At 35.0% G+C, this 25,284-nt stretch overlaps 1 protein-coding gene and 1 long non-coding RNA gene across 5 annotated transcripts; both read left to right on the top strand.

Annotated features, from left to right (window-relative positions):
- Window positions 1–726: 726 nt before the first annotated feature.
- LOC132059667 (lysine-specific demethylase JMJ25-like) lies at window positions 727–24,156 on the top strand. 4 transcript variants are annotated; one of them, XR_009415694.1, is made up of 13 exons: window positions 728–2,063; window positions 2,157–2,272; window positions 2,497–2,596; window positions 2,692–2,833; window positions 3,145–3,208; window positions 3,292–4,138; window positions 5,447–5,776; window positions 6,600–7,160; window positions 8,339–8,411; window positions 8,512–8,597; window positions 11,163–12,747; window positions 12,840–12,957; window positions 13,054–13,586. XR_009415694.1 is itself a non-coding variant. In XM_059452364.1 (13 exons), exons 1-13 carry the CDS (start codon window positions 1,074–1,076, stop codon window positions 23,915–23,917), a joined length of 3,594 nt encoding a protein of 1,197 aa, XP_059308347.1. In that variant the 5' UTR covers window positions 730–1,073; the 3' UTR covers window positions 23,918–24,156. The 4 variants fall into 4 exon arrangements, 3 of the variants coding, with proteins under 3 accessions (XP_059308349.1, XP_059308348.1, XP_059308347.1); XM_059452364.1 differs by lacking the exons at window positions 11,163–12,747; window positions 12,840–12,957; window positions 13,054–13,586 and adding exons at window positions 22,695–22,814; window positions 23,229–23,290; window positions 23,815–24,156 and having other exon boundaries at window positions 730–2,063; XM_059452365.1 differs by lacking the exons at window positions 11,163–12,747; window positions 12,840–12,957; window positions 13,054–13,586 and adding exons at window positions 23,229–23,290; window positions 23,815–24,156.
- Window positions 14,977–16,423, top strand: LOC132059669 (uncharacterized). The gene is made up of 2 exons (XR_009415695.1): window positions 14,977–16,267; window positions 16,308–16,423. It is a non-coding gene; the product is annotated as an uncharacterized LOC132059669 (long non-coding RNA).
- Window positions 24,157–25,284: the final 1,128 nt, after the last annotated feature.

Below are 25,284 nucleotides of genomic sequence, written 5' to 3'. Positions count from 1 at the left end.
TCCATATTAATCAATCACAGAGACGTACTTTATTCTTTCATGTATTTTAGTCGAAAATTTGTTTAAATAATATTGATAGTCCTATTTTACGAAACTATGTACAATATGACTCGACATATATTACACATGTAAAGCCCACTCTAAAATTAGTACTCTCTCTGTCCCAATTTATGTGGTACCATTTGACTAGGTACGGAGTTTAAGGAAAAAAAAAAGAATACTTTTGAAATTAGTGGTCTACAATAAGTTTTAGAGGTTTGTGTGGTTGTAAATTACCTCATAAAGTTAAGTAGGCGTTTGGCCATAAAAATCAAATATCTCTCACTTTGTTTAGAATTTTTACGGTTGGAGTTGAAAGATGAAGTTGTGTTTGGTTATCGTTTTTGTCTAGCATATTTGATCGTTTGAATGTACTAATAGTGAAAAAAGTGAAAACAGGGTTTTAGGTATTTTTTAAATTCTAACTACAATTTCAAGTTTGGAATTTTCATGGTCAAATGCTGATCTTAAAATAAAATAAAAAAATATTCAAAAAAAGTAAATATTTCTCATGTCCAAACGACAAATACTTTTACATATAGAAAAATAATATTTTTTTGAGATAAATTAAAAAGAAAATGATATCAAATAATTTGGGACAGAAAAATACACATCAAAGGACCCAAAAAGGTCGAAACGAGAGGAAAAAGAAACTGTAAAACTAGTACGGTACTTAAAAAGGAAAATACGGGGGAAGCACAAAGAACAGCGGTAGATTGGTATTCCTAGATCTTCACGCAAATCCCTGTCAATTACCAATAACATACCATCACGCCCAAAGCGCACATTAGCACTAATAGCAATCCTCTCCCAGAAATAGGCGGGACTTTTCGAAACTATTACATCTTTCCCCCCTAAAATTTCTGCCACCCACTGTTTTCTATCTCTTTTTTGCCTCTTAACAAAACCCTAACCCGCCAATAGTTTTTCCCCTTAATAATCTTAATCTAAATAAATAGAGTAATAGTAAATACTACTAGTTGGGGCTGGGCAAAAAGCGCACAACGTTGAAAGAATTTGAAGCGACAAAGGCGATGACGGATAAGGGGCAAGATGGTAATAGCATATCGGCCATTAATGGCGGTGACAATCAAGAATTACTGCTAGTTAAAAAGGTTCAAGTACAAGAAGAGATTACCCTTTTCACAGAAGAAGGAAGCCAAAACGGCTGCGTTGACGGTGTCGTTTCGGTTAGCCAAAACAGTACTAGCGTTTTTGGGGAGGAAAAGTCTGAAAATAAGGCAGAGGGAATGGAGGATTCGACTATTGTCAAGGTAGAGAACGAAACTGGGGATACTATTATGAAGGAAGCTGAGGGAAAGGGAATGGAATCTCCGGTGGAGGAGAGGAAGTGCGAGAAGGAAACCGCGACTATTATGGAGGAGAATTTAGATCTAAAAAAAGAAGAAGGGATGGTCTTGACGGAAGTCGTTAAAAAACCAAAAGGAAAAAGGGGGAGACCGCCCAACAAAGATAAGCAAAAGAAAAACATTGATAATAAAGAGAAGAAAAGCAATAATCTTGGTAGGAAAAAGAAAGAGGAAAGCGATAGTGAGAGAGAAGAGAAAGACGAGAAAGAGAAGAAAAGCAATAATCTTGGCAGGAAAAAGAAAGAGGAAAGTGATAGTGAGAGAGAAGAGGAGGAGGAGGAGGAGGAGAAAGAGAAGATTGATTCTGATGAAGTGACTGCTGGTAGGCCAAGGAAGTCAAGTTTGAAAGCTAGGGAGAAGTTAAGTGTATATACACAGGAAATGGCTGAATGGGATGAAGAAGACCGCAAGACAAGTAAGAAAAGAAGGGGTAGGAAGAAAACACAAGAGAACGGTGATTGTCAGAAAAAGCATGGAAGAAAGAGGTTTGTGGAAAATGGTGGAGATTCGGATAGCAAAGAGGAGGGAAATGGGAATAAAAAACATAAGGCTGAGGGAGAAGAGTCAGAGTCTGGAAAACATTCTTTGGGCCAAAGGAAACTTCCACAAGATAATGCATCAAATCCCCGTAATAGAAAGAGGAAGGATGAGAATGTAAAAAGCTCTTACCATTCTGAATGCTTCATTTGATCATTCCTTTAATTTATTCTTTACTAACCCCAAATTACCAATTCAAAACATGGGCAGGGTAATGAGATTCAATCAAATATGTGTCATCAGTGCCAGAGGAATGACAAAGGAAGGGTTGTTCGCTGCACCAACTGTAAAACAAAGCGATACTGTGTTCCTTGCATGACCACATGGTACTCAAACTGGTTTACTTGCAAAGACATAATGCTCTGCTCCTTGTGACTTTATTTGAGCAGTTTGTCTCTTGATCAGATATTTCTATTGTCAAAACTCATAAGATGCTAAGCATTGAGGCTTTATATTTTGATTAATTTCAACCCAGTTATCATTCATTCATGTAGTTTTCTTTTTCTTTTTTTTTTCTCATGAGTGCCTTTCCCTTTATGATCAATAATAGGTACCCTGGGATGCCCGAGGAGGCTTTTGAAGAGTCTTGTCCTGTTTGTCGTAGAAACTGTAATTGCAAATCATGTTTGCGGTTGGACGGGCCAATAAAGGTTGGATTCTTTTGCTGTCTCCCTATAATTAAGTTACAGTCCTATTTTGCAAGTTAACACAATGTGATATGCCCTTATGGTAAATCTTTTTGCAGGATTTGAAGAACTTAAAATTTGAGATTAGCAAAGAAGAAAAGTTTCAATATTCTAAATTTATTTTGCAACAACTTTTGCCTTTCTTGAGAAGATTTAACGCAGAGCAAGTGATGGAGATGGAGATTGAAGCTAAGATTCAAGGTTTTATTATCTGTTTTAAAGATTAGATGCCGTAACAGTTTATGTTTTTCAATTGAGATGCCATATGCTTTTCACGTGGGGACGAGCTTAGGTGATATCTGTTTGCACAGTTAGAAAAGATAACAACATAGCCATTTTCCATATATTTGCAGTTTTGAGTTTGAAATGTCAAATAGGGAATGTTTTAATGCACATAGTTTCATGTAGCAGGTAGAGAGATATACTAACATCACCCAGGAAAAACCATATATATAATGCATCTTCAATTGCTTCCTATTGTAACTAGAATTTCCTTTTTCACATCTGGGCAGGGTTACCAGTGTCAGAGTTAATGCTGCAGAAGGCAAATTGTCAGGAGAATGAGCGAATGTACTGGTAAGCATGAAGAACCTCTTCTTTCCACGTCAGTCTTTTGGAATGATATTAAAATAAACTGAATTGAGCAATCTTTTCTGCAGCAACAACTGCAAAACATCCATTTTTGATTTTCACAGAAATTGTTCCAGTTGTTCCTATGATCTTTGCCTTACTTGTTGCCGGGAGCTTAGAGATGGTCACCTTAAGGGAGGTGAAGTAGAAGTCATCATGGATTTCGTTGACAAAGGGGTTGCTTATCTGCATGGTGATATGGAAGCTGATTCTTCACCAGGTACCAGAACTAGACCTTCAAGAAAGCCTAGATTTCCCAAGAAGATGGTTGAAAATGATTCCGAGGGTGATGCCAGGTTGGCATTTGAAATGGAACCTGGGGATAATGGAAGGATTCTGCCAGAGAATTCTGGTTGTCCTGCTGGTGAATGGAAATCCAATGAAGGTGGTAGCATCCCTTGTCCACCAGAGAATTTTGGTGGTTGTGGTAAGGGAAATTTAGAGCTGAAGTGCCTGCTGCTGAAAATGCCAAAACAACATTTGGTCTCTGAGTTGTTGGAAAAAGCTGAAGACATTGCCAAAAAATTCGAATGGGAAGACAAGCCTGAAGTTCCTCAGGGACTATGCTTCTGTAGAAATTTAGTGGATGAAAATGATATGCAGGAAAGTAAAATGTGTAAAGCAGCATCTCGTGACGGTTGTGATGACAACTATTTATACTGTCCAGCAGCTAAAGATCTTAAGCAGGAGGATCTGAAGCATTTCCAATGTCACTGGCGGAAAGGTGAGCCTGTGATTGTCCGCAATGTGCTTGAGACTGGGTCAGGGTTAAGCTGGGAGCCCATGGTTATGTGGCGAGCTTGTCGCCAGATAAAGAACTTAAACCACCCTCTTCTTTTGGATGTCATTGCTATCAACTGCTTAGATTGGTGTGAGGTCAGTTTAATACTTGCAAATCTCAACATTCCCTCCCTTTTTCTGAGTAATTCTAGTTGTCTAGGTAATCCCTAGTTTTATTTACCATTTTGGTCTGCTTCCTAAAGCCATCAGTTGTGGCTTTTTAGTTCTTAGTTTGCTAGACATTTAAATATTGTCAAAAATTTGCTTTCAGAATAATATGGGGTACTTTTTCCATCAGTGCAGTGTATCAGCTTTTTTCACTCATGCTTAGGACTTAATTATATTACAGATTGAAGTACCTGTCAAGTTAAAGTTTATATCAAAATCTAAGCACTTGATGCTTAATACAAAGTGCATTGCTATGGTTTTAACCCTGTTAGTACGGTTAGGTTAAAGCAACTTAATGGTTGTAGAGTGGGAGTGGGTTCCAATTATCTCTTTAAATGTGTTCCTATTGGATTAATTTATCCTGTTTGGTTAATAACCTTTACTATTGATAAGTTACTTTTGCTTTTGAACTAGTTAAAAATAAAATTTAATTGAGTAGCTAATTCTATTAATTGTGGAATGTTGCTTTCTCTATCATCCATAAAATGTATATTCTTTTAAATGCTGTGTGATCAATAGACTGCTTATAAAATGTTTATAATATCAGTTTTTTTTTTTCATTTCGAAACTTCTTGGGAAACACCACCAGCCACATATATTTTGACTTACAGCCCTTGTGGTCCGGCCGTTCCCCTTACCCCGAGCATCGCGGGAGCTCAGTGCACCGGGCTGCCCTTTAAGTGATATACAAATAATTAAGGACATTTGCTGTCAGAGAACAGAGTTTGTGGCTCTTTAAATAGAAGTGAAATCAATTTGAATGGGATTGAAGAAGTATGAAGGGAAGCTTAAATCTGTTAATATATTTTACTATGAAGTGCACAGTTAGCAGCAATCTCAATAATTTCAGACCAAGAAGCAGCGTGTACAAATGTCTGACCAGTGCCTTATCTTTTGCCATTTGTTGTAAAGAAATGAAAAGCTATATCGGTACATGTGTATTTTGTGTGATTTTGTTTGTCTGTGCGGCATGTGTTTTTTGTTTCATTTTTTTTTTCCTTTTAATTCTTGTATTTTGAAATCAACCCAACTATTCATGTCTCCTTTTCTTGAAAATAATAGCTCAATGCGATTTCCCCAAAGACCACGTAGAACTTCAGGTTTACTGGATCCAGTGATGTTCAATGTTTTAACAATGTTTTTCTTTCTCCATTTTAGTTTCTGAAGGCGGTTATTTGCTGTTAAGTGATACTCTAGGCGTGATGAATAATTTTGTTATTTCGTGGATGACTACAGGTAGAAGTTAACATCCACCAGTTTTTTAAGGGATATATGGAAGGTCGAACTGATAATGCTGGGTGGCCCCAGATTCTGAAATTGAAAGATTGGCCTCCATCAGATTTATTTGATGAACGATTACCTCGTCATGGCGCAGAGTTTGTTAACAGCTTGCCTTTTAAGGAGTACACACATCCACAAAGTGGCTACCTAAATCTTGCTGTCAAACTGCCAGACAAATCATTGAAGCCCGACATGGGACCAAAGACATATATTGCTTATGGAGTTCCTCAGGAGCTGGGGCGTGGAGACTCTGTCACTAAGCTGCATTGTGATATGTCTGATGCGGTATACCTAGTTTTTCTCTCTCCATTCTTTTGGAATGCTTAGCTTGTGTTTGGACATAGATTTGGCTGAAACTTGAAAAAAGAGTTTTTGAAAATGAGATGAAAAATGGTTTTTGGAAGTTGAAATTGTGTGTGCATGCATTTTGCTTTAAAAGAAGTTGAAGTTTTGTGAGTAGAAAACTTCAAATACTTGAAAAACTAGTATAAACCACTTTTTGAAACTTGAAAAATTCATCTTCAGAAGCTGCCCAAACACTGGTCACTTTTTATAACCAAGCAATGTTTAAAAATTATTTTTGAAGAGAAGTGAAGAAAACTTATGGCCAAACAGGAGCTTAGTCTTTTCTATTTTTCTTTGGCATACTATTCTGCTTTGGGTACAGTTAGAATATTTCTTGAAGAATGTGGACATATTCATGCTATGCGGTTTATTTTCAAAGGGCTCTGTAACTGTGATTTCATTAAGCTAATAGAAGCCAGGTAAACTGGTTCTACATGCTTTCCTGTTGAAAAAAGAAAAAGAAAAATGGAAGCCCTGAACATGTATCCCAGAAGCTAAAGTGACCTTAGGTTCTCTAATGTGGTTCAACTTATGCTTAGGACTAGAAGACTAAATGGTCCTAAATTCTGTTAAACTCCCGACTATGCGATGTGTAATGTCTGTAATATGAATGCCTCTTGAAATACTGCAATGCAATAATTTACTTGAGAGTCATACTAAACTGTTAACTATGTGTTTACCTATAAAAAGATGTCAGTTATGTGTTTTCTTATTTTATTAGGTCTTCTTTGTTAGATTTATCTACTTTAAAATTGTTTTGTAGGTGAATGTGTTGACTCATACTCAAGCAATAAACCTGACGCCTAAGCAGCTTTCAGAGATGGAAAAAGTAAAAAGAAACCATGCTGCCCAAGATAAAAAGGAACTTCAGATGGCTGGGGAGGAGAAACAATGCAAAAATGAAGTATCATCTGAGTTGATTGATGACCACTCCGTACAAGGTGAGAGTAGTAGAAGAGATGAAGAAAAAGCTGATCTATTTGAAGTTCAAAGCTTGAGTGGTGAACCAAATTGTGGCAATCAGTCAACTATTCCATCAGCTTCTTGTGTGGAACCAGAGGGAGATACTGGCACTGAAGTGGTAATAAATGGTGCAGTAAGTTCTACTATCACTTGTGAAGCAAATGGAGGAATTAAAATTGATAATGATAAAAGTGATGAATGCAAAGATAAACCAGTGTTTGGAAAAAGTGAAGTATTTGAGGATATAGAAGGGGGTGCACTCTGGGACATCTTTAGAAGGCAAGATGTTGCCAAGTTAGAGGCATATCTCAAGAAGCACTTTAAGGAATTCAGGCATATCTACTGTTGCCCAGTACCGCAGGTATTAATAAACTTGCTAAGCTTTTTACTTTGAAATGTGCGAGCAACTTGGCTTTGAGATATTGACAGTTACCTAGAATTGACTCTGAAGTACATTAAATGTTGGTTAAATGAAGTCAAAAGCTACACGTAGTAGAGGCAGATAAGAGCTTAGATAATATACAGACTCAGCAAGAAAGCCAGAGAGTCAGAGACTAAGTTCCTACGTTAATGTGCTGAAAATATTCTTTCAGATATCTAGTGAGAGAGTGACGGGGAAAGGAGTGCTACACCCCAAACCGACCCCCTTGCTTTGACCTTTTTAACTGATTCATTAAGTTATTGATATGTACATGACAATGAACTGCCAATACTGTTGTTGTTGTTGTTTTTTTTGGGGTATAGGCAGCTTATTGGTCTGCTTGCTGACCTAGGACACAACGGCCTATCATGTTACATCATGTGGTGTTACATTTTGGGCAAGGTTTTTCAATATGAGACAACGTTTTTCCAAGATGAGAACATAATTCCTAGTCTTCCAATTTGTCTTTTTACTCTTTATTAGAGGGTGGGTCGGATGGTTTTAGAACTCCATCTTTCAAAGTTTGGATGAGGAAACAATTTATAACAAATTGTTTCTGACGTTGGAACCCATAAACATAAAGTTTGGTTTTAGTCTTTATGACATTTATGATGATGTTTTTGGTTGATATAGGCTTTGTAGAAAATGTATTTATCATTTCACTGATTAAAAAAAGAAAAGAAAATGTATATCATTTCCTTTTTCTGAGGTTAAAAAGTTTTACGGTCTCTGTCCGGCTCATTTATGCTTTAATATGTAAAGTTTTAACGGGCACCCAATGGTATGATATAGTGGTTGATGAAGTGGGTACAAACCTTAGAGATTAGGGTTCAAATCCTAGTTGAGACAAAAAACATTAGGTGGTTTCTTCCCATTTGCTTAAGTATTGGTGGTCAGGTAATCCTGATACTTGTGTTAGTGGGAGGTAGCAAGTGCCCGATGGGATAATCGAGGTGTGCGAAAAATCGCTCAGACTCCACAATTAGTAAACAAATATAAGTGCTTATTGTTAATTTTTCATGCTTATGTTTTGCTATGTCTTCTATATCTGCTGACTCTTTTTTTTGATAAGGTAAGATAAAGTTAAACGCACTAGCTCTTTTGGTCTTGTAATGTAGGTTGTTCACCCCATACATGATCAAACATTTTACTTGACTGAGGATCACAAAAGGAAGCTTAAGGAAGAGTATGGTTAGTGTTCATATATGAATTCTTAAGTTTTATCCATTTAACAAATAAAACTCATACTTTTTCCTTCTAACAATTTTTGCATTTATTCCGCATTTTACAGGAGTTGAACCATGGACTTTCGTTCAAAATTTAGGGGATGCAGTTTTTATACCTGCGGGCTGCCCTCATCAAGTTAGAAACTTGAAGGTGCAATTACTTGCCAAAACTCTCTCACCCACACATACATTACTCTCTTGATTTAACACTCTTCTAATTTTAATCTAATATTTGAAGCTATACTGACATATATATTATGCAATCCCTAGAGGTTGTGAAGGATAAATTATCATGTATAAATGCTAATATATCTTTGGTATGTATTAGGATTAGTAGATGTTGCCATGCTATGTTCAAGTATTCGACTAAATTATAGTGTGCAACAAAACTCACTAAAACAACTTTAGGGCCTAATTATAGTAGAGGTGTCTTTAGTTCCAATGTCTATTTGCAAATAGGTTGTGAGATATATAATTGAGAAATCTTGCAAGTTGATGTAGGTTAATTTAGGGCTGATTTATGGCTGGATGGGAGAAGTGATAATTTTTTTGATGGAAGTAGTAATATAAAAATTGCTCATAGATGTATAATTCAATAAGTAGAGAGTCCTGCAAATAACTTGCTTCTCTATGAAGAGCATCAAATTTTAGTAGTCATTAATAAATTGGTTGCTCTATAAGTGATCTGAAAATAGAAGCTCTTAGGTCGTTTGATAGGATGCATTAGATAAAATAATGTATGCATTAGCTTTGTGTATCACTAATTCCCTGTTTGGTACACTTTTTCAGCCTATGTATAACTAATGCAAGTATTAGTTATACACCGTATTTGGTATTATCCTATGTATAACTAATACATAGCAAACCATGGTATTAGCAATACAAGGGTTTTTTATACATGCATGAACATGGTTAAAGACACAATTGCCCCTGCTCTTTAATTTCTCTTGTATTTCTCTTTGATCCTTATTTTTCTTTGGTAGTTTTTCATAATTATGAGAGCATAGCGTATTTAAGACATGACGAATGTGAGAAAGCAAAGAGCAACACCCTCTAAGCTCATGATCTTTGAAACTCCAACCCATTCCTCAGTTAAACTTCTTTGTCAAATTGTTAGTTCTATCTGCACTGCTTGCAACAATAAACATCAAGTTATGTAAAGGAGAAAAAGGAAAAAGATGTGTCATCTATTATATATACGTTTGCTGCTTAACATTTTGTTTGTGGCACTTTAGCGTGCTCGCGTATATGATGCCTTCTATTTTAATAAAAATAGTTTTTATAAAAAATAGATGTTTCTCTTATTTATATTTTATAAGCGCCTAATCTTTTTGGGTATAGTAAACACTACTGAGACTTTTTGACCGAAAATTAAAGGAATTTTTCTTCGGATTAAGTAGGGAAGTGAAACAGTTGGAACAAAGGTTCCCTTTCTCAGTTTGTATTTTTCATAAGCTAAGTAATAAGCTGTTAGTGACGGAAGAAGTGATGAATTTCTCTTCTATTTGATAAGCTCGAAATAGAAAATTTTCAATTACTAATATCTACAGCACTTCTATTCCCTTGTGATGTAGTTAATCCTAGATGTGACATCATACAAAAACAGAAGCAACAATAGATTTATGATGGAAAAAAATGAAAAAGAAAGAAGGAGACAGGGAAGAAGCTTGTAGGGAAGCCAAAAATACAATTTTTGATTGCTCCAAGTATGACAGTGTCATTGACTGTAACTCGACAACAAGTTATATTTGCAATTGTACAAGTACACTGTTGCGATAAAAATAGTGTACAAAGCTAAAGAATGTGGAGGGTATTTTTGTAAACAAACAATCTTTTTAGAAATTATGCAATGCTTTAATACACCAAACCAAATAACACAACAACATACCCAGTAAAATCCCACAAAGTGGGGACACCAAACCAAACAGTGGGTAAGAAATAATTGCAGCATAACTAATGCCAGGATTACTAATACACCCTATTCAACACTATTCTTACACGCCCTACCAAACCACCCCTTAGGGCTTAGTTCAAGTGGCAAAGATTGAAAGCCTTGTGACTTAGGTTATAGGTTCGAGCCTTGTTTTATGTGAACTAAGCCTTGTATTTAAGTGGAGAAGGGTAGAGGGGCGAGCTCATTATCCTTGAGTTTCTCAAAAGCTACGGGTCGTGCTATGGGTTGGACCCTGATGGATTTCTAGGTCATTAAAAGAAAGTGTTCTGAGAATATATAATGTTCTTCTATATTTACAAAATTGTTTTCAACCAGTGTTTAGGAATGCGGCCGCTTCACCGCTTAAAGCGGTGGAGCGGCCCTCTTTTGCTGCAATGACCTAAAGCGAGGCTTGGCAAGTGACCGCTTCCATGTCTGAAGCGCAGAAGCTACCAGAAGCGAGAGGCGGAATTAAGCCCGCTTTCTTTGTTTTTTGTTTTAGAAGTTTAATTTTGGACAAAAAGACCAGTCGCGACTTTACCTGGACATTTCAGCGGTTAGGGTTTTCGCGTAGACCAGCTGCTTCTCCATCGACTTCAGCTAAGATTTTTCTTCTGCCTGGCACAACTAGTGCTAGGGTTTGTACTTCTTTCTTCTCTTTTTCGGTTCTGCTCTGTTTTTTTTTTTTTCGAGTTCTGCTTCTGTTTTTTTTTTTTTGGTTCTATTTCTGCTTTGTTTTCTTCTTAAATATGTTGCTGATTTTTTATTCCTAAATCTTAACAGTGATTAAATAATGTCCCAACCCGACCGGCTTAGAAATATGGTACAAGAGCTAATGCGACCAATAGGAGCAAAGTTACATATTTTTATTTGTAACTATACATTTACCGGCGGAATTTGGCACCAAAAACATCTAATTGGTACTTACAGCAACGTTCAACGCTGTACAAGATGCTTGGAGGTTGTGAGGAAAGAAATAAAAAAATATGTTTAGGAAAAAAAGGAGCTAAAAAGTCAAATGTTACATCAACCAAATGTGACTAATCTTGATGACGATGATGATTATGAAAATAAGGTGAAGCTGTTGATTTGTCCCTTCCTTCAAAATCACAAAATCACAAAAACGGGCAAACGCAAACAATGCAACAATCTCTTCAAGTTATGGGATCAACTGGTATGAAAGGGTCCTTTAGATTGTTACTTTCAGTAGATGCCAGTTGATAATGCAGGGACAAGCGGTAAAAAAAGTTTGCAAGCCACTGCCAAGGGTATTTTGAGGGAGCGTGCAGTTGCAGTTTTTTCACGATGAATGTACGATGCAGGACTCTCCTTCAATTGTATCAACTATACTGACACTTTTGGAGCCTTGATTGACGCCGTAGGCCATTATGGTGCAGGAATGTAGCCACCCACTTATCATGAAGTTAGTAACTCTTATCATGAAGTGGACGGCAAGATTCCATCAAGATGTTCTCTTTGTTTCAGAGCACTATAGAGAAGATTGGAGCAGAGAATGTTGCTCAAGTTGTTACAGATAATGCAGTTGAAAATGTTAAAGTAGGTGCTATGTTGAAGGGAGTGTTCGCACACATATATTGGACTCCATGTGCAGTTTATTGTATGAATTTGATGTTCGGGGATATTTTCAAGGAAAGACCCTTCACAGGAGTTTTCACTAAGGCAGTTAGGGCAGATTCTTACATTGTTCAAAGGCCTTTGTTGTTGAACTTGATGAGGAGATTCACAAAACTAAAAAACTTGGTGAAACCTGGCAAGGCTAGATTTGCTACTGCCTACTGCTTTCTTGACTTTGCAACGTATGCACACGCAAAGGCCAATTTGAAAAGCTTGTTCATTTCAAATGAATGGAACAATAGTAAATTTGTAAAAGAAGTTACGGGAAAAGAAGTTGCATGCATAATGATGTCTTACACTTTTTGGAATAGTGTTGTTCATGCTCTTAAAGTTGGCGGGCTCTTGATTAAAGTACTTCATGGGGAGCAAAAACCACCCATGGGCTACCTTTTTGAAGTTATGGATAGGGTTAAGGAGTTTATTTGAAAATCATTTAGTGACCCGCATAAATATGCAAAGGTCTTTGACATCATTGATAAAAGGTGAGCGGATCAACTTCATCAACCTTTGCATGCCGCTGGGAATATATTGAACCTATCACTCTTTAATGATAACAATGAGATGAAATTACTAAATCCAAAAGTGACGATAGAATTTTATAATTGTGTTGCTAAGTTTTTTCCCGATAAAGATGAGCAAGATAATATAGGGGATCAATTAAGTGCTTATAGTAATGCTGATGGAACTTTTGGAATAGGAATGGCTATAAGACAAAGAAAGAAGAAGTCACCAGGTGAGCCAATTCGTCTATATTTCTTTATAGTTTAACTTTTAAGTTATTTCTTTATACTTATTAATTTTTTAATATTTGTTCTACTTTAATAGTTGTATGTCGGAGGCTTTATGGTGGAGACACTCCAGATTTACAAAAGTTTGCCATCAAAGTTCAGGTCTAACTTGTAGCTCATCCGGATGTGAGAGAAACTAGAGCGTGTTTGAACATGTAAGAACTAAGAAGAAAGATTTAGTATATTGAGATAACTAATTATATCTCAATTGTCTTAACTCCTAATAATTGCTTGGCACAACTTATTCGCAGATTCATAGCAAGAAGAGGAATAGACTAGTGTCTCAATTGTCTTAACTCCTAAAGCGCCTCAATGACCAGTTCTTAAAATACAATAGAACATTGAGGCATCGTTACAACACTCGCAATGTAATTGATCCAATTGGTTTGGACAGTGTTGATGATGCTAATAAATGGCTAACCGGATTTGAGAGTGCTGAAGATGAAGCAATTTTTGAGGTAGATTCTGATTTCACTTTCGGTGTTGTTGCCGAGGCAATGAGAGTTGAGGAGAAACCACTATGATTTAAGGGGGAATACTTCAAGCCAACATAAGAGGGGAAAAATAGTAGCTACAAATCATTCTCTAGCTGATGAGGTTGAAGAGGTTGAAGAAGTTGAAGAAGATGAATGATGATGGAGGAATACCAGATTTTGACAATCTTGTAGAAGAATAAGAATTAGATGTTGAACAATTAATAGCTTTGATTTTGTTTGTCCTATGGTCTATGGAGGATTTTGTGATATCTACTTTTTAGTTTTTAATACGAACTTTTGCTTATGTATACTGTCTATTTATTTTGCTCCTTTTTACCAAATTGCGCTTCACCTCTATGAAGCGAGCTCTTCGCTTCACGCTTCGTTTAAAGCGTGAAGCAGGGCCTTGTTGCTTTTTCTGCTTCACGCTTCCCTAACATTGTTTTCAACTCTTCAAAGTTCTTTTACACCTTCCACAAAGTCCACCTAAGCGCCAAAGGAGCTACTTCTCGTGCTCTTTTTTTCCCATTTCTTTTCTTGGAACTTCCATGCTAGTAACATCTTTATTCACCCATTCAATTTTGAGCATATTCCATTGCATGCCCTATTGTGATCGGTCATCGGAGAGCAACTGCTCAGCGTCCTTCTCTGTGACCGTCCAAGTGGGGAAAGACATATGCTCTTGCAATCCAAATTGAGGCAAGAGGAACGATGACTTTTGTTGGCCTTGTATGCTAGCTGCAATGGTTGACATGATCAATTAGCCTTCTAAAGACCCATCACTTGAAATTCTATATAGTTGGGTTGTGGCAGTTGTTCTCATTGAATCCTTTTGGGACCAAGGTATGTGTTATACGGGAAATGGTTGGCGCCGTTATTGGCAGCCCCAATGTCTCTATCTGTCTATCTCTAACACTACCTATGCTTTGGACATTTGAAGGAAATAGGTCTTTAAGAAAAAAATCGCCACTATTAGGAAGGTTGGCTTCAAAATTCTGTGTTAAGAGAAAATGACAAAAATGGTTCCTTATGTTGTTGGGGTAGGTCTAAAATAGTCCATTTTTAAGTATATCCTGAGGAGTTTTGGGCCCTTAAGTTTGTCATAAGTAAAACATTTTTGGTCTCCAAGAAGTATTTAATAAGAATTGTGAAAAAAATTTAATGGGAACTTACTCTTGGAGGCGTAATTTTTGTTATATTCGGTCTATTTTTGGTGTCTGGTGTAGTTTTTTAGGGTATACTTTTTGCTATTTTTATCCACGCTCAATTGTAGAACCATGAACTCCAGGACTCAAAGACAGAATCCTTTCAGTATGTTCACTAGACATAGTTTAAAACTTAGCTCAACCATAAACCCTATGTTACATTTTACATTAAAAGGAAATGACAAAATTTAAAACTTAATAAAAATGTGTTTTAGAGTAAGAAAAAGACAAGCTTAGCTAATTTTCTGTCACCCCCATTGAGTCACTGTTAATCCATATTTGAAAACATAAATAAGAATCCAAAACTATAAGAAACATCAAAATGAAATACAATCTTCAACATCTAGGTATATAGGTTATTGAATTCCATAAACGGAAAACCTTGTAATGAAATTTATTTCTTTTTGGAAAAGAGTTTTCTCAAAAGAAATTCCTAGCAAAACTTTGTAGAAGTAAAGAGCCCTTTAAAGATACTATTTTCTTTTAATAAAAAAAGGACCTTTTGGAACATCATCGAAGAACTTAAAATTAAAACTAACCAAAAGTTAAGGCTTATATGCGATTAAACTTTCCCAAACAGCAACAATAGCAACCCAGTGAAATCTCACAAAGTGGGGTCTGGAGAGGGTAGAGTGTACGCAGACCTTATCCCTACCTTGGGAGATAGAGAGACTGTTTTTGGTAGACCCTCGGCACAAGAATTAACAAGCTTTCCCAAACCCCTATACAAAGAGAACATGAAGCTTTACCTAATAAAGATGCAAGTGAGCTATGGAGAATGTTTTTTTGTTGAAAAAAATGAGAAAATTAAATGAAAACATAAAGCATCAAATGGCAATTTCTCATTTTTATTTATTAAGCATGTCACTCTAAACAATCCGAATGTAAATGAGATAAATTGAGTAAAAAAAGAAGGTTGTCATTGGTTCTTGGTAAACCTGAATCAAACATTGAAAATTCCAATATTGCCCGTGGTTGTCTACAGAAAGTTTGTCATTGGTTTTCTTGGTAAACTTGAATCAAATGTACACAAAGAAGATGCTGAATGTACCATCTAAAGTAAGTGAAAATTCCAGTATTGCCCTTGGTCGTTCTTCTCTTCACACTTCTATATAATAGAAAATTTGGGAACAAGTTTAAACTTTTCATTTTACCTTTTAATTAGATGCTTTTATAGCCACGCAGATATTATGAGAACTTTAAGACCACAAGTCTCGAATGTCTTCCTTGTTGAGTCAAATCATGGTAATTGAAGCAAAGGGTAGTTTCTTTGCTTTTGTTATTTCAATACCTTTGGTCGTATGCAGTTTATCGTAGTACAATGCTTTTATTTTAGTAGAAACGAACAAAAAAGGTCAATACTTATAATTTCGTATAAATATTTTGCAATTTTTAAGTTTGTTCTAATTGACAAATTTTAATAAACACATATGAATAGCAGCTAATAGAGTAATAAATGATTTATATTTATTAAGATAGTCCTGTCTAATTAATATTGGCAAGCTATAATCAAAGTATGAATATTAGTAAATTGGGGCACAGTTAATTTGTATTTTGAACAATAACACAACAACAACAACAACAACCCAGTGAAATCACACAACGTGGGGTCTGGGGAGGGTAGAGTGTACGCAGACCTTACTCCTACCAAGGTAGGACGGTTGTTTCCGAAAGACCCTGGGCTCAATAAAAAGCATAAAAAGAGGTCAGATAAGGCTAAGAAATTCAAAGCGATATGGAAATGCAAATAACGAAAGCGACACGGATAAAATAGAATAATCAAAGTACGAAATAACGGATAATAGCGAGAAATCGAGCACAAAGAAATTATCTTGCGATAATGCGCCTACTAATAAGGAAGGATAACGAGACTATCTACTAGCCTTCTACCCTAATGTGGGTCCTCCAAACCCTCCTATCTAAGGTCATGTCCTCGATAAGCTGTAACTGCGCCATGTCCTGTCTAATCACCTCTCCCCACTATTTCTTCGGCCTACCTCTACCTCTTCTGAAACCATTCATGGCCAACCTCTCACACCTCCGCACTGGGGCATCTGTGTCTCTTCTCTTCACATGCCCAAACCATTCTTGCAATATCCAACTTCTTTACTTACGTCATCTTGACAAAAAAGTTTTTTTTTTTTGTTTTTTTTTTTTTTACTGAACATATCAATTGCTTATTTTCAGTTTCAACTTTTCTACCCAAACACGCAACTTATTAGTAAATACAAATCCAACATTTAAAGAGTGGTTTTCAGCACTTGGAACATTTAAAGAGTGTTTTCCGGCACTTGGAGTTGGTGTGTAGAGACTACTTTTATTCCGCTAAGCCATGAGTTCTAAATAATATGAAAATTACCAAACTGAAGAGGCTTGAAAATATTTATATTTAATTTTGAAAAGACGAATTAATAGATGCACTTAAAAATGGTTAATTTCCATTTGTAAAGGAAAATTTAACAATTTCATCTTGTGCTTTTGACGTGAAACTCATTATATATTAAAGCGATGAAAACTCATCCCAGTGGAAGTAAAAATACTAGGTGATGTTGTCTATTTGCTAAAGTCTTGACAGATAAATTTACTAAGTAACTATGTTGGTGGAAGGTAGCAGATATCCAATCCTCGGTGAAATAATTGAGATGCGTGCAAGTTGGTTTATTTGTTTATTGAATATGCACATTATATCTTAATTTTCTAAAGAAGGTGAGAGATTGAGATATTTTGTGTAACAACTTTAGTTTATGGATAGAAACAACCATGTGCTTTGGACATGATTATATATGTTGGTGTTAGAAAATGTACTTGCCCCCTAATTGGTTGTATAGGAGTTTTCAAAGGGATTTATAATGTCGTGGGTTACTCCGCTCATTGCTTAAGGTCTTAGGTAGGATGTTGAAATTCTTTTACATTGTATCAAAGTCAAAACTTTGAAGTGCTCGTTTGCACAATCACTCATCTCATCATTTTCAATAGCATTTACTTATCTCTTTCAAAAATCAGCCAATTGAGCCACTAGCATAGTTCCATGCTCATTCATTAGCCTGTTGAGCCTATCTGTCTCCCTTCATTTGTGACACACAAATTGTCGAGCTTCAACTCTTTCTTCTTTGATTGAAAATAAAAAAAAAAAAATTAAAGAATTTTCGGTCCATGTGCAAACTCAAGAATCAGGTTATACATGTGGAAGGATGTTATAAATTATACTTGTCCCTCATTAATTATGTAAGGGTTTTCAGAGGGGTTTCTGCTTTCTAGTGTTTTGGGCCACTACATCATTGCCTTGAGGTTTTGGGTTGGATGCTCAAATTCTTTCAAAATTGGTGTTCAGGGTTCTAAATTAGTTGTGACCAAATCATTTTTGGAGAATAAAAACCCATTAATTGATCCCTAAATCCTAGCTCTAACACAGAAAAATTAAATCCTTATATAATATTACTCCCTCTGCCCCAATTTATGTGGTACATTTTCCTTTTTAGTCTGTCCCAAAAAGAATGATACATTTCTATATTTAGAAATAATTTAACGTAAAACTTCCCTTTTTACCCTTGATGAAATGATTTATAGTCACACAAATATCTATGGCTTGTTTTAGACCACAAGTTTCAAATGTCTTTCTTTCTTTCTTAAACTCCATGCCAAGTCAAATTATATCACATAAATTGGGATGGAGGGAGTAGTAATTAATTGTTTTTGTTAAAGATATAAAATAAAGTTTATTATTTTCTTTTGTCTTAAAAATGTTTTTTTTTTTTGATGACTTAAAAAAGGATTTGTGGATCAAAGCTTTTGAACCCTCAAAAATATGTACAAGACACATGGATTTTTGATCCAAAAAATTTAGGTTAAGAGGTTTCTTTTTCATGTTTATTTGGGAGGTTCTTCTTCTTCTTTTTTTTTTTTTTTGGAAAGTGGTTATTTTGACTATATTTTAAAGAAGAGAATAGAAATTAAAATTTAATACAGAACTCCACATTTAGAAATAACAAATGCACATACACTATAAGGTACCAATTGGTTAGGTTTACTCTTAGTTTTACATTTATTGTGTCTATTTGTAAAATGGCAAGGGTATTAAGTTCTTTTGGAATACTTTGGTTCCCTACTCTTGACAATGAAAGTTATTTGTTGCGTTTTCTTGTTTGCTAGGGCTGTCTAGTATTCAGAGCTTGTTGATTTTGAATGGAGTTTTGAGATGTGCTATATTGATGTTTATTTTCCAAACGGAACATATGACGGGAAACAATAATATATAGCTTGGTTCAAGCATGATTTGTTATGCTATATTCTAATTTTAAGATATCCTTTAAAATTGTGAATCTAGGTCTTCTGTAAGGGTATATTATCGTTGTCAATGCAAACTATATCAATTTATTCTGGCTGTGAAAGTAGTACGCTATCAGTGGCCTGTTAGGCTTGCATTTGATATAATTTTCTTTAGCTTCCTTGTTCTTACAATTGTAAGATATACGGTTTGGACATTAACAAAAGATTCGATGGTTGCTTTGCAGCAACAATAATTAATGTCTTGCATAATAGCACCCTAGGAAGGTGAGAATCTCTGGTGCTTGATAACTACTATGGGATGTGAAGTTGATTCTGGGTGATGAGCTAGCTTTAATTGGTACTTGAATAAACTGGTTGCTTTTTTGGGTGTGTCCAAAATATTCAAATTGTAAAGGTCCGAAAAAAATGAGGCCAACTCAAAGCTGGCAACTTTTTTGGACAATTTGAAGCATAAAGTACTGTCTCAATGTTAAGATTCTTTTGTTTGTATCCAAATGGTTGAGAATTAAAATATTACTTTTCAATTTATGTGATATAGTTTGACTTGGCATGGGGTGTAAGAAAAATAGGTAGACTTTTTAAACTTGTGTTTTAAAACAAGCCATAGATAATATAGGATGTTTAAAGTTACATTTTTTTAAAGTTACATTGTTTTCAAATATAGAAATGTGTCATTTTTTCTGAAAGGACTAATCAATAACAACAACAACAAGCCCAGTAGAATCCCACCATGTGGGGTCTGGGGAGGGTAGAGTGTACGCAGACCTAACTCCCACCTTGAAAGGTAGAGCGGCTGTTTCCGAAAGACCCTCGGCTCAAGAGAGGAAAACAACAGGAAAACAAGACAAAAGGTCAGATAGGGCCAAGCATATCAAAAACAATATGAAAACGAGGAATAACAAAAGCGAGAAAGTCATGGTAGAAAGAAGCATTAACTACCATAGATAAATAAGATAATCAAAGTACAAAGGCCCAACAAATATAAGCAGAAATCAAATGGCAATAAACGAAAGGACTAATCAATATATAATATAAAGCTAGGCAATAAAAAAGTGAGGTGGCATGTCTCAATGACCAGCATCACTATTTATCTTTTTTCTCAGAATTTTGAATTTTTTCCTTAATTTTCTGTCCCAAAAATTTGTAAAAATTATGGGCATTTATTTCATTTCTTGAAATCCCTCTATTATATTCCATTATTCCAATTAAGACTTATTAATGGGAACTAAATGCACAAAATGAAGAGAGTAGAATGGCACCCTAACTTCTTTTTGTATGGAAATTAGTAACGGAAATCATAAGTTGAGGTTTATTGGCACATTAATTTTTTACTGTTATTAGTGTTAGTTTGCCTCTTCAACTTCATATCAGTTACCAATAATACCTATAAATCATCACATTGAAAACTTTTCATCCTTCATCCTGTCTCTTCTCCATACATACATCTCACAAACCTAAAACCTTGAGAAACCAGTTCTGTTGCAGATTTAATATCTGGTACATTTGAGTTCTTGCCCCCGTCGATCCGAAATTTGTGGGTAACATGAAAAAGGAAAATTATTATTTCTGTTGCGGATCTGATATAGGGTTATTATCATTTTGTTCAATTCATGTTCATTGTGTATTCTCCCGGTTTGATTTCTTTGTCTTTACAATGTTTTTTTTTTCATTATTTATTGTAAATGGTTTTTTTCTTTTTCTTTGTTTTTTACGGGTGTAAAAAGATGTGCTAAATTATTAAAAGAATACGGATGTTGAATGGGAAGTTCTCACTGTATCGAAATTGATTCATAGTTTCATTATTTCTGCATATTAGAAGGTTGGTTTTAGTTTCTGAAAAAATAATCAGTATATTTAATTATGTTGGTCTCGACAAAATTGTTTGATTAAATTCAACCCGTTATGTCTTACTTGTGGGTTCACGACTTATTCCCCAATGAAAAAGTATGAACTGTGTTCAAATAATTTTAAACACGGATAACCTTATTTTATTAATATTCTAATAGGATAGTTTCACTATGAATTTATCAACTAACACGAATATGCTGAATTTCTAGTATGTACATGTTCGTTTAAAGTGTTTAGTAAACTTACTAATTACTTAGTGCTAAATAGTTATATGGGTTTGAGTTGGTAAGAATGGAGATCACAAGAATAAAACCATTCCAAGATATCTACTTTTGGCTGCGGATATTGAGCTCAAAACGAACAATAACTTAAAATGTTTTTATTTTGTATGGCAATGTTTAGTAAACTTACTAATTACTTAGCGCTAAATAGTTATATGGGTTTGAGTTGGTAAGAATGGAGATCACAAGAATAAAACCATTCCAAGATATCTACTTTTGGCTGCGAATATTGAGCTCAAAACGAACAATAACTTAAAATGTTTTTATTTTGTATGACAATTTTTAGTTATAAGATTTAATTTATGTAACTTGGTTTTCTAACCGTATTTTAATATTTTGAAAAGTATTAATTAGATAAAACTAAAATATTCGTCATTACAATCCAAATTATTAATAAGTGTATATTAACCCTAAATGTATGTTGTTTGTTAGCATTTTCTTTCTCTCGGGAAAATGGAATACATCTAAATTAAATATTAACCTGGTCGTTTTGTAAATTTTCAATTTTTTTTAACGAGTGCGCTTTTGTTAGCTTTTTATTTCTCTCAGAAAAAAGAAATAATGTTTAAATTAATTATTAGCATGACCATTTCGTAAATTCTCTAACCTCTTTTACAACCGCGCTTCGCGCGGACAAATTCACTAGTTAGTACATAATGTCACATAAACTGCAACAGAGGGTACCTTTTTTAAATCTTTATTACTGCCATTTTAGGTTGGTAGCTAAATGTTCAGTTTTGTGTTCTAATTCTTTAGTTTTGTTGTTTATTTGAGTTTCGCTTAAGCCTTGTTAGTAGCTGTAGTATTAGTTGGATGCTTTGCCACTCCTAGGAGGTGCTTTGGTGGTAAGTTTCAAGAGGGGCCTGTGGTCTCTTTCTTGGACCGATAGTAAGCAATAATTATAGTTGACATAAGTTACTCCTTTTATCCGATTTTATGTGATATTCTAAAAAGACTTTGACACCTTTGACATTTGATATTTTATAGACGAGTTAGATAAAGGAACATGAAACTATTATTATCTTTCATTTAATTGTTGGTAGTAGAAGTGATTTTGGTACTTTTTATGTTAAATGTCTATTTTTGTTTCTAAACTTCGTGTTCATCTACAAAAGTAGTATTGATGAAACGCAAATGTTATGGATAAAAAAATCAGTAACACATTATCAAAACATAGCTTGAGAAAACTACTGAGGAAATTTGAAATCCATATTTGAATAAATAATATAAATTAATTTTTTGAAATTGATCGGTGTTTTTATTTCATGTCACCTAATTCCAGATGTTTTAATTGTTTTCATGTCTATGTCGTAGTTGGTTGTTAAGTTATATTTTCTGGCATTACATTTATTGGTATGTGTGTATAATGTTTTTCTTCATTGGTCTTTATTCATAAAACATGCCTTATAATATTGCGCTTTGCAATTAAAGTTTGCAGGTTTTGACACATTTCTATGCCTTTCACCTTCAACAATGTGGTGCTCTGTATTAGTAGTAACATTTATCAACACACTTTCTAGCTGCATTTGTGTTCTTTTCAAAATTCTGGGTATGCTCATCTAATGCATTGGCAAATGACGGGCATGTTCTGTGTAGTAGTTTCCGCTAATCTCAAACTGCAAATATTAGAGATTGTTTTTATCTTTTATCTGAGTGAAATTCGTTAATATATTTACTGTGTTCATCTGGTTGCTAGTATTTACTTCACAATGCTGTTGTGTACTTGGACTTTCACTGTGTAACAAATTTTAAAACTTGATGTTGACTTTAAAAATACTCACTTTTTGTGTAACAGTCCTGTATAAAGGTTGCTCTTGACTTTGTGTCTCCGGAAAATCTTCATGAGTGCATCCGTCTGAGTGAAGAGTTCCGCACTCTTCCTCAAAATCACAGAGCCAAGGAGGACAAGTTGGAGGTATATGTAATTGGATAAGGAGTTTGGGTTCTTTCCTTCTTTTTGTTCAGGAGTGCTTACAGTATTTTATTGAAGGGATGATTATGGTAGTTTGCTTTTATGGTCAATTGGTGTTTTATACTTTAACCTCGTTTCTATGGTCTGTTGCTTTCTTCTTTAGCTTTCCAGAATCTGGATTTTTTATACTGTTATAAAGTGACATTGAGTTGAATCCTGCATTTGAGGGAAAAGTGTGAACCAGATGAATATAGAAGTAATCTTATGATAATTGTTCGTCGGCATATGGTCACATTTTAATTATGAAGAAGTTATTTTGATCTGTTTCTATTTATTTGTTCATGAGGAAATGTTTTTGGAAAATTATGTATTTTCTCATGTGTTTATGTTTTCTTGGTGGTTCCTTCATTGTGACAGGTGAAGAAAATGAGTATTCATGCAGTGAGAGAAGCTCTAGTTGAATTGGGAGCACTTCCAAAGTAGGTTTCATTAACTCTAGCTTCTTGCTTTGTCTCTATTCACCTCTAATAACCCTGTTCCTGTGAACTTCTCCCTTTTTTTGTGGTTCCATACCTCATATATGAATCTAGAGTAAGCAATCTACTTGTAAACATTTGTTTCTTGGTGGTGAAATTTGTGTAAGGATGGGCTGAATAGTTTCTCAAGTGAGTTCATATCATGAAATCAAAATGCGCTGTCAACCACATTCTGATTTCCAAGTTAAATCTAGGTTATGCTCTTTGTAATATAAAAAAAATCTCTTCATTACATGCCTTTACCTTCTCGCTGGAAGAGCTTTATCTTCTAGTTTCTTGAGAATCGAAGTGGAGTTTTGGTTATTGCTACAGTATCCAAAACTGTCTTTGCTTCCAAACTATAATTAGTTCCAACTACTTGGTTACTTTTTGATTTCTGTGTTTTCCCTGTGTCATTGTCGTATTTTTCTGTAGATTTCATGGTGCCGTATATTGTGAAAAGACTAATTTTGTACCTTGATTCATAGGAGTTCGTCTGGCAAGAGTGAGAACAAACAATCACAAAAGAATACAGTCCATAAAGATAGAGAAAATTCAGGAGAAGATCAAAATGGGATTTGCCAGGATTAAAAAGAATGACAGGACGAGTCTCAGTAGTTCGAAGAAGGATTTTGAAATGAATCGACAAAGGCTCTAAGGGAAGAAGCACTTTTTGGATTATGAATATGCAGGATTATCCAACTTTGGTTGTATTTAGTTAATCTCCTTGCTATATAGGCCTACTCAATTTTTGTGCAGCTTCTGGGGCTTTCGTATGTGCATTAAAGTTTTATTATTTGTATCAATGAAAATGGTCATCTTAAGTTTAATTTTTGTCAATCTAGTTACTAACACTTGTTATTCTGAAGGTCATCTTCACTTTAATTTTTTGTCGAGCCCTAATGCCTCAGAGCTCCAAGTAAGAGGGGATTTTGCCTTATTCTTTTTCAATGTGACATTCATTGCTCTTCTAGTAGGATTAAACTAGTGTGCTGGGGCATTCTTGGAAATGGGTTGAGCAGCTGTCACTTTCAAGTATTGTTGCATTCTTTTTGAATTTATTGGGGAAGCGCTAACACTATGCTTCGTTACGGGCTTCCAATTAGTGGATCCCTTTTAAACAAATTCGATTGTAATTTTGATGGGGAATACCTAGAATACTAGGGTGTGAAAAAGAATCGTTTTGCTATCGATTAATGGTTTTATCAGGGGCAGCGTATTTGATTGTTTGGTCATGTGGTCTTCTACATGCAATGTAGGTTTATATAAGCTGAATTACATGGTATCACGATTTGTTGTGTGAATGTGAGTTATATCATCTGCTTGTAAAGGTGTGAGGCCACCGTTGTAGATCTGCCGTGTATTTTAGGTTGGGACGGAGGTTGTTTAATGGATTGCAAAGTTCTGATGGGATGTGGTGGTGGCACCAGAACACTGTTTCGTTGCTGTGTTGGTGTATCTTGTATGTCATATCTAGTTTGTGAATTTTTCATTACATGTTTTCATAGTGTTCTGTAGTTAAATCTTATCACTTTGTTTGGATTGAATTTCATAATTATGTGTGCGTAGTACTCTCCGACATTTTTGTCTTTTTTTGTTTTTGTTTTTTCTTATTATAAGTCATCACCATAGGTTACATGCACCTATGGTGTTGGGGGGGTTTGGCTTGACCCCTACCTCATATGTTAGAATCCAAATGGTGAAAACATAGAGGGGGACATAGGACCTTACCTCCTCAAAATACATATGTTTACTGAGTCTACTCAGTACTTTATATCTCTGAAGCTCCCAAAAGATTTGGAATTGGTTAGTGTAACTATACATGTCTCACCTACAAATTATAAGAGCATCACAACTAACCTGAGAAGGTTATTAAGATAGGATAGAAACTTCTAAAGGAGTATTCTTCCTTATCATTAAGATTCTAGTAAGTAAGACATTCAAAAGTTGGGAAGATA

Source organism: Lycium ferocissimum, chromosome 6, assembly GCF_029784015.1.
Source record: "Lycium ferocissimum isolate CSIRO_LF1 chromosome 6, AGI_CSIRO_Lferr_CH_V1, whole genome shotgun sequence".
In the NCBI taxonomy this organism is placed as follows: Eukaryota; Viridiplantae; Streptophyta; class Magnoliopsida; order Solanales; family Solanaceae; genus Lycium; species Lycium ferocissimum.
This window is presented reverse-complemented; position numbering and strand designations above follow the sequence as displayed.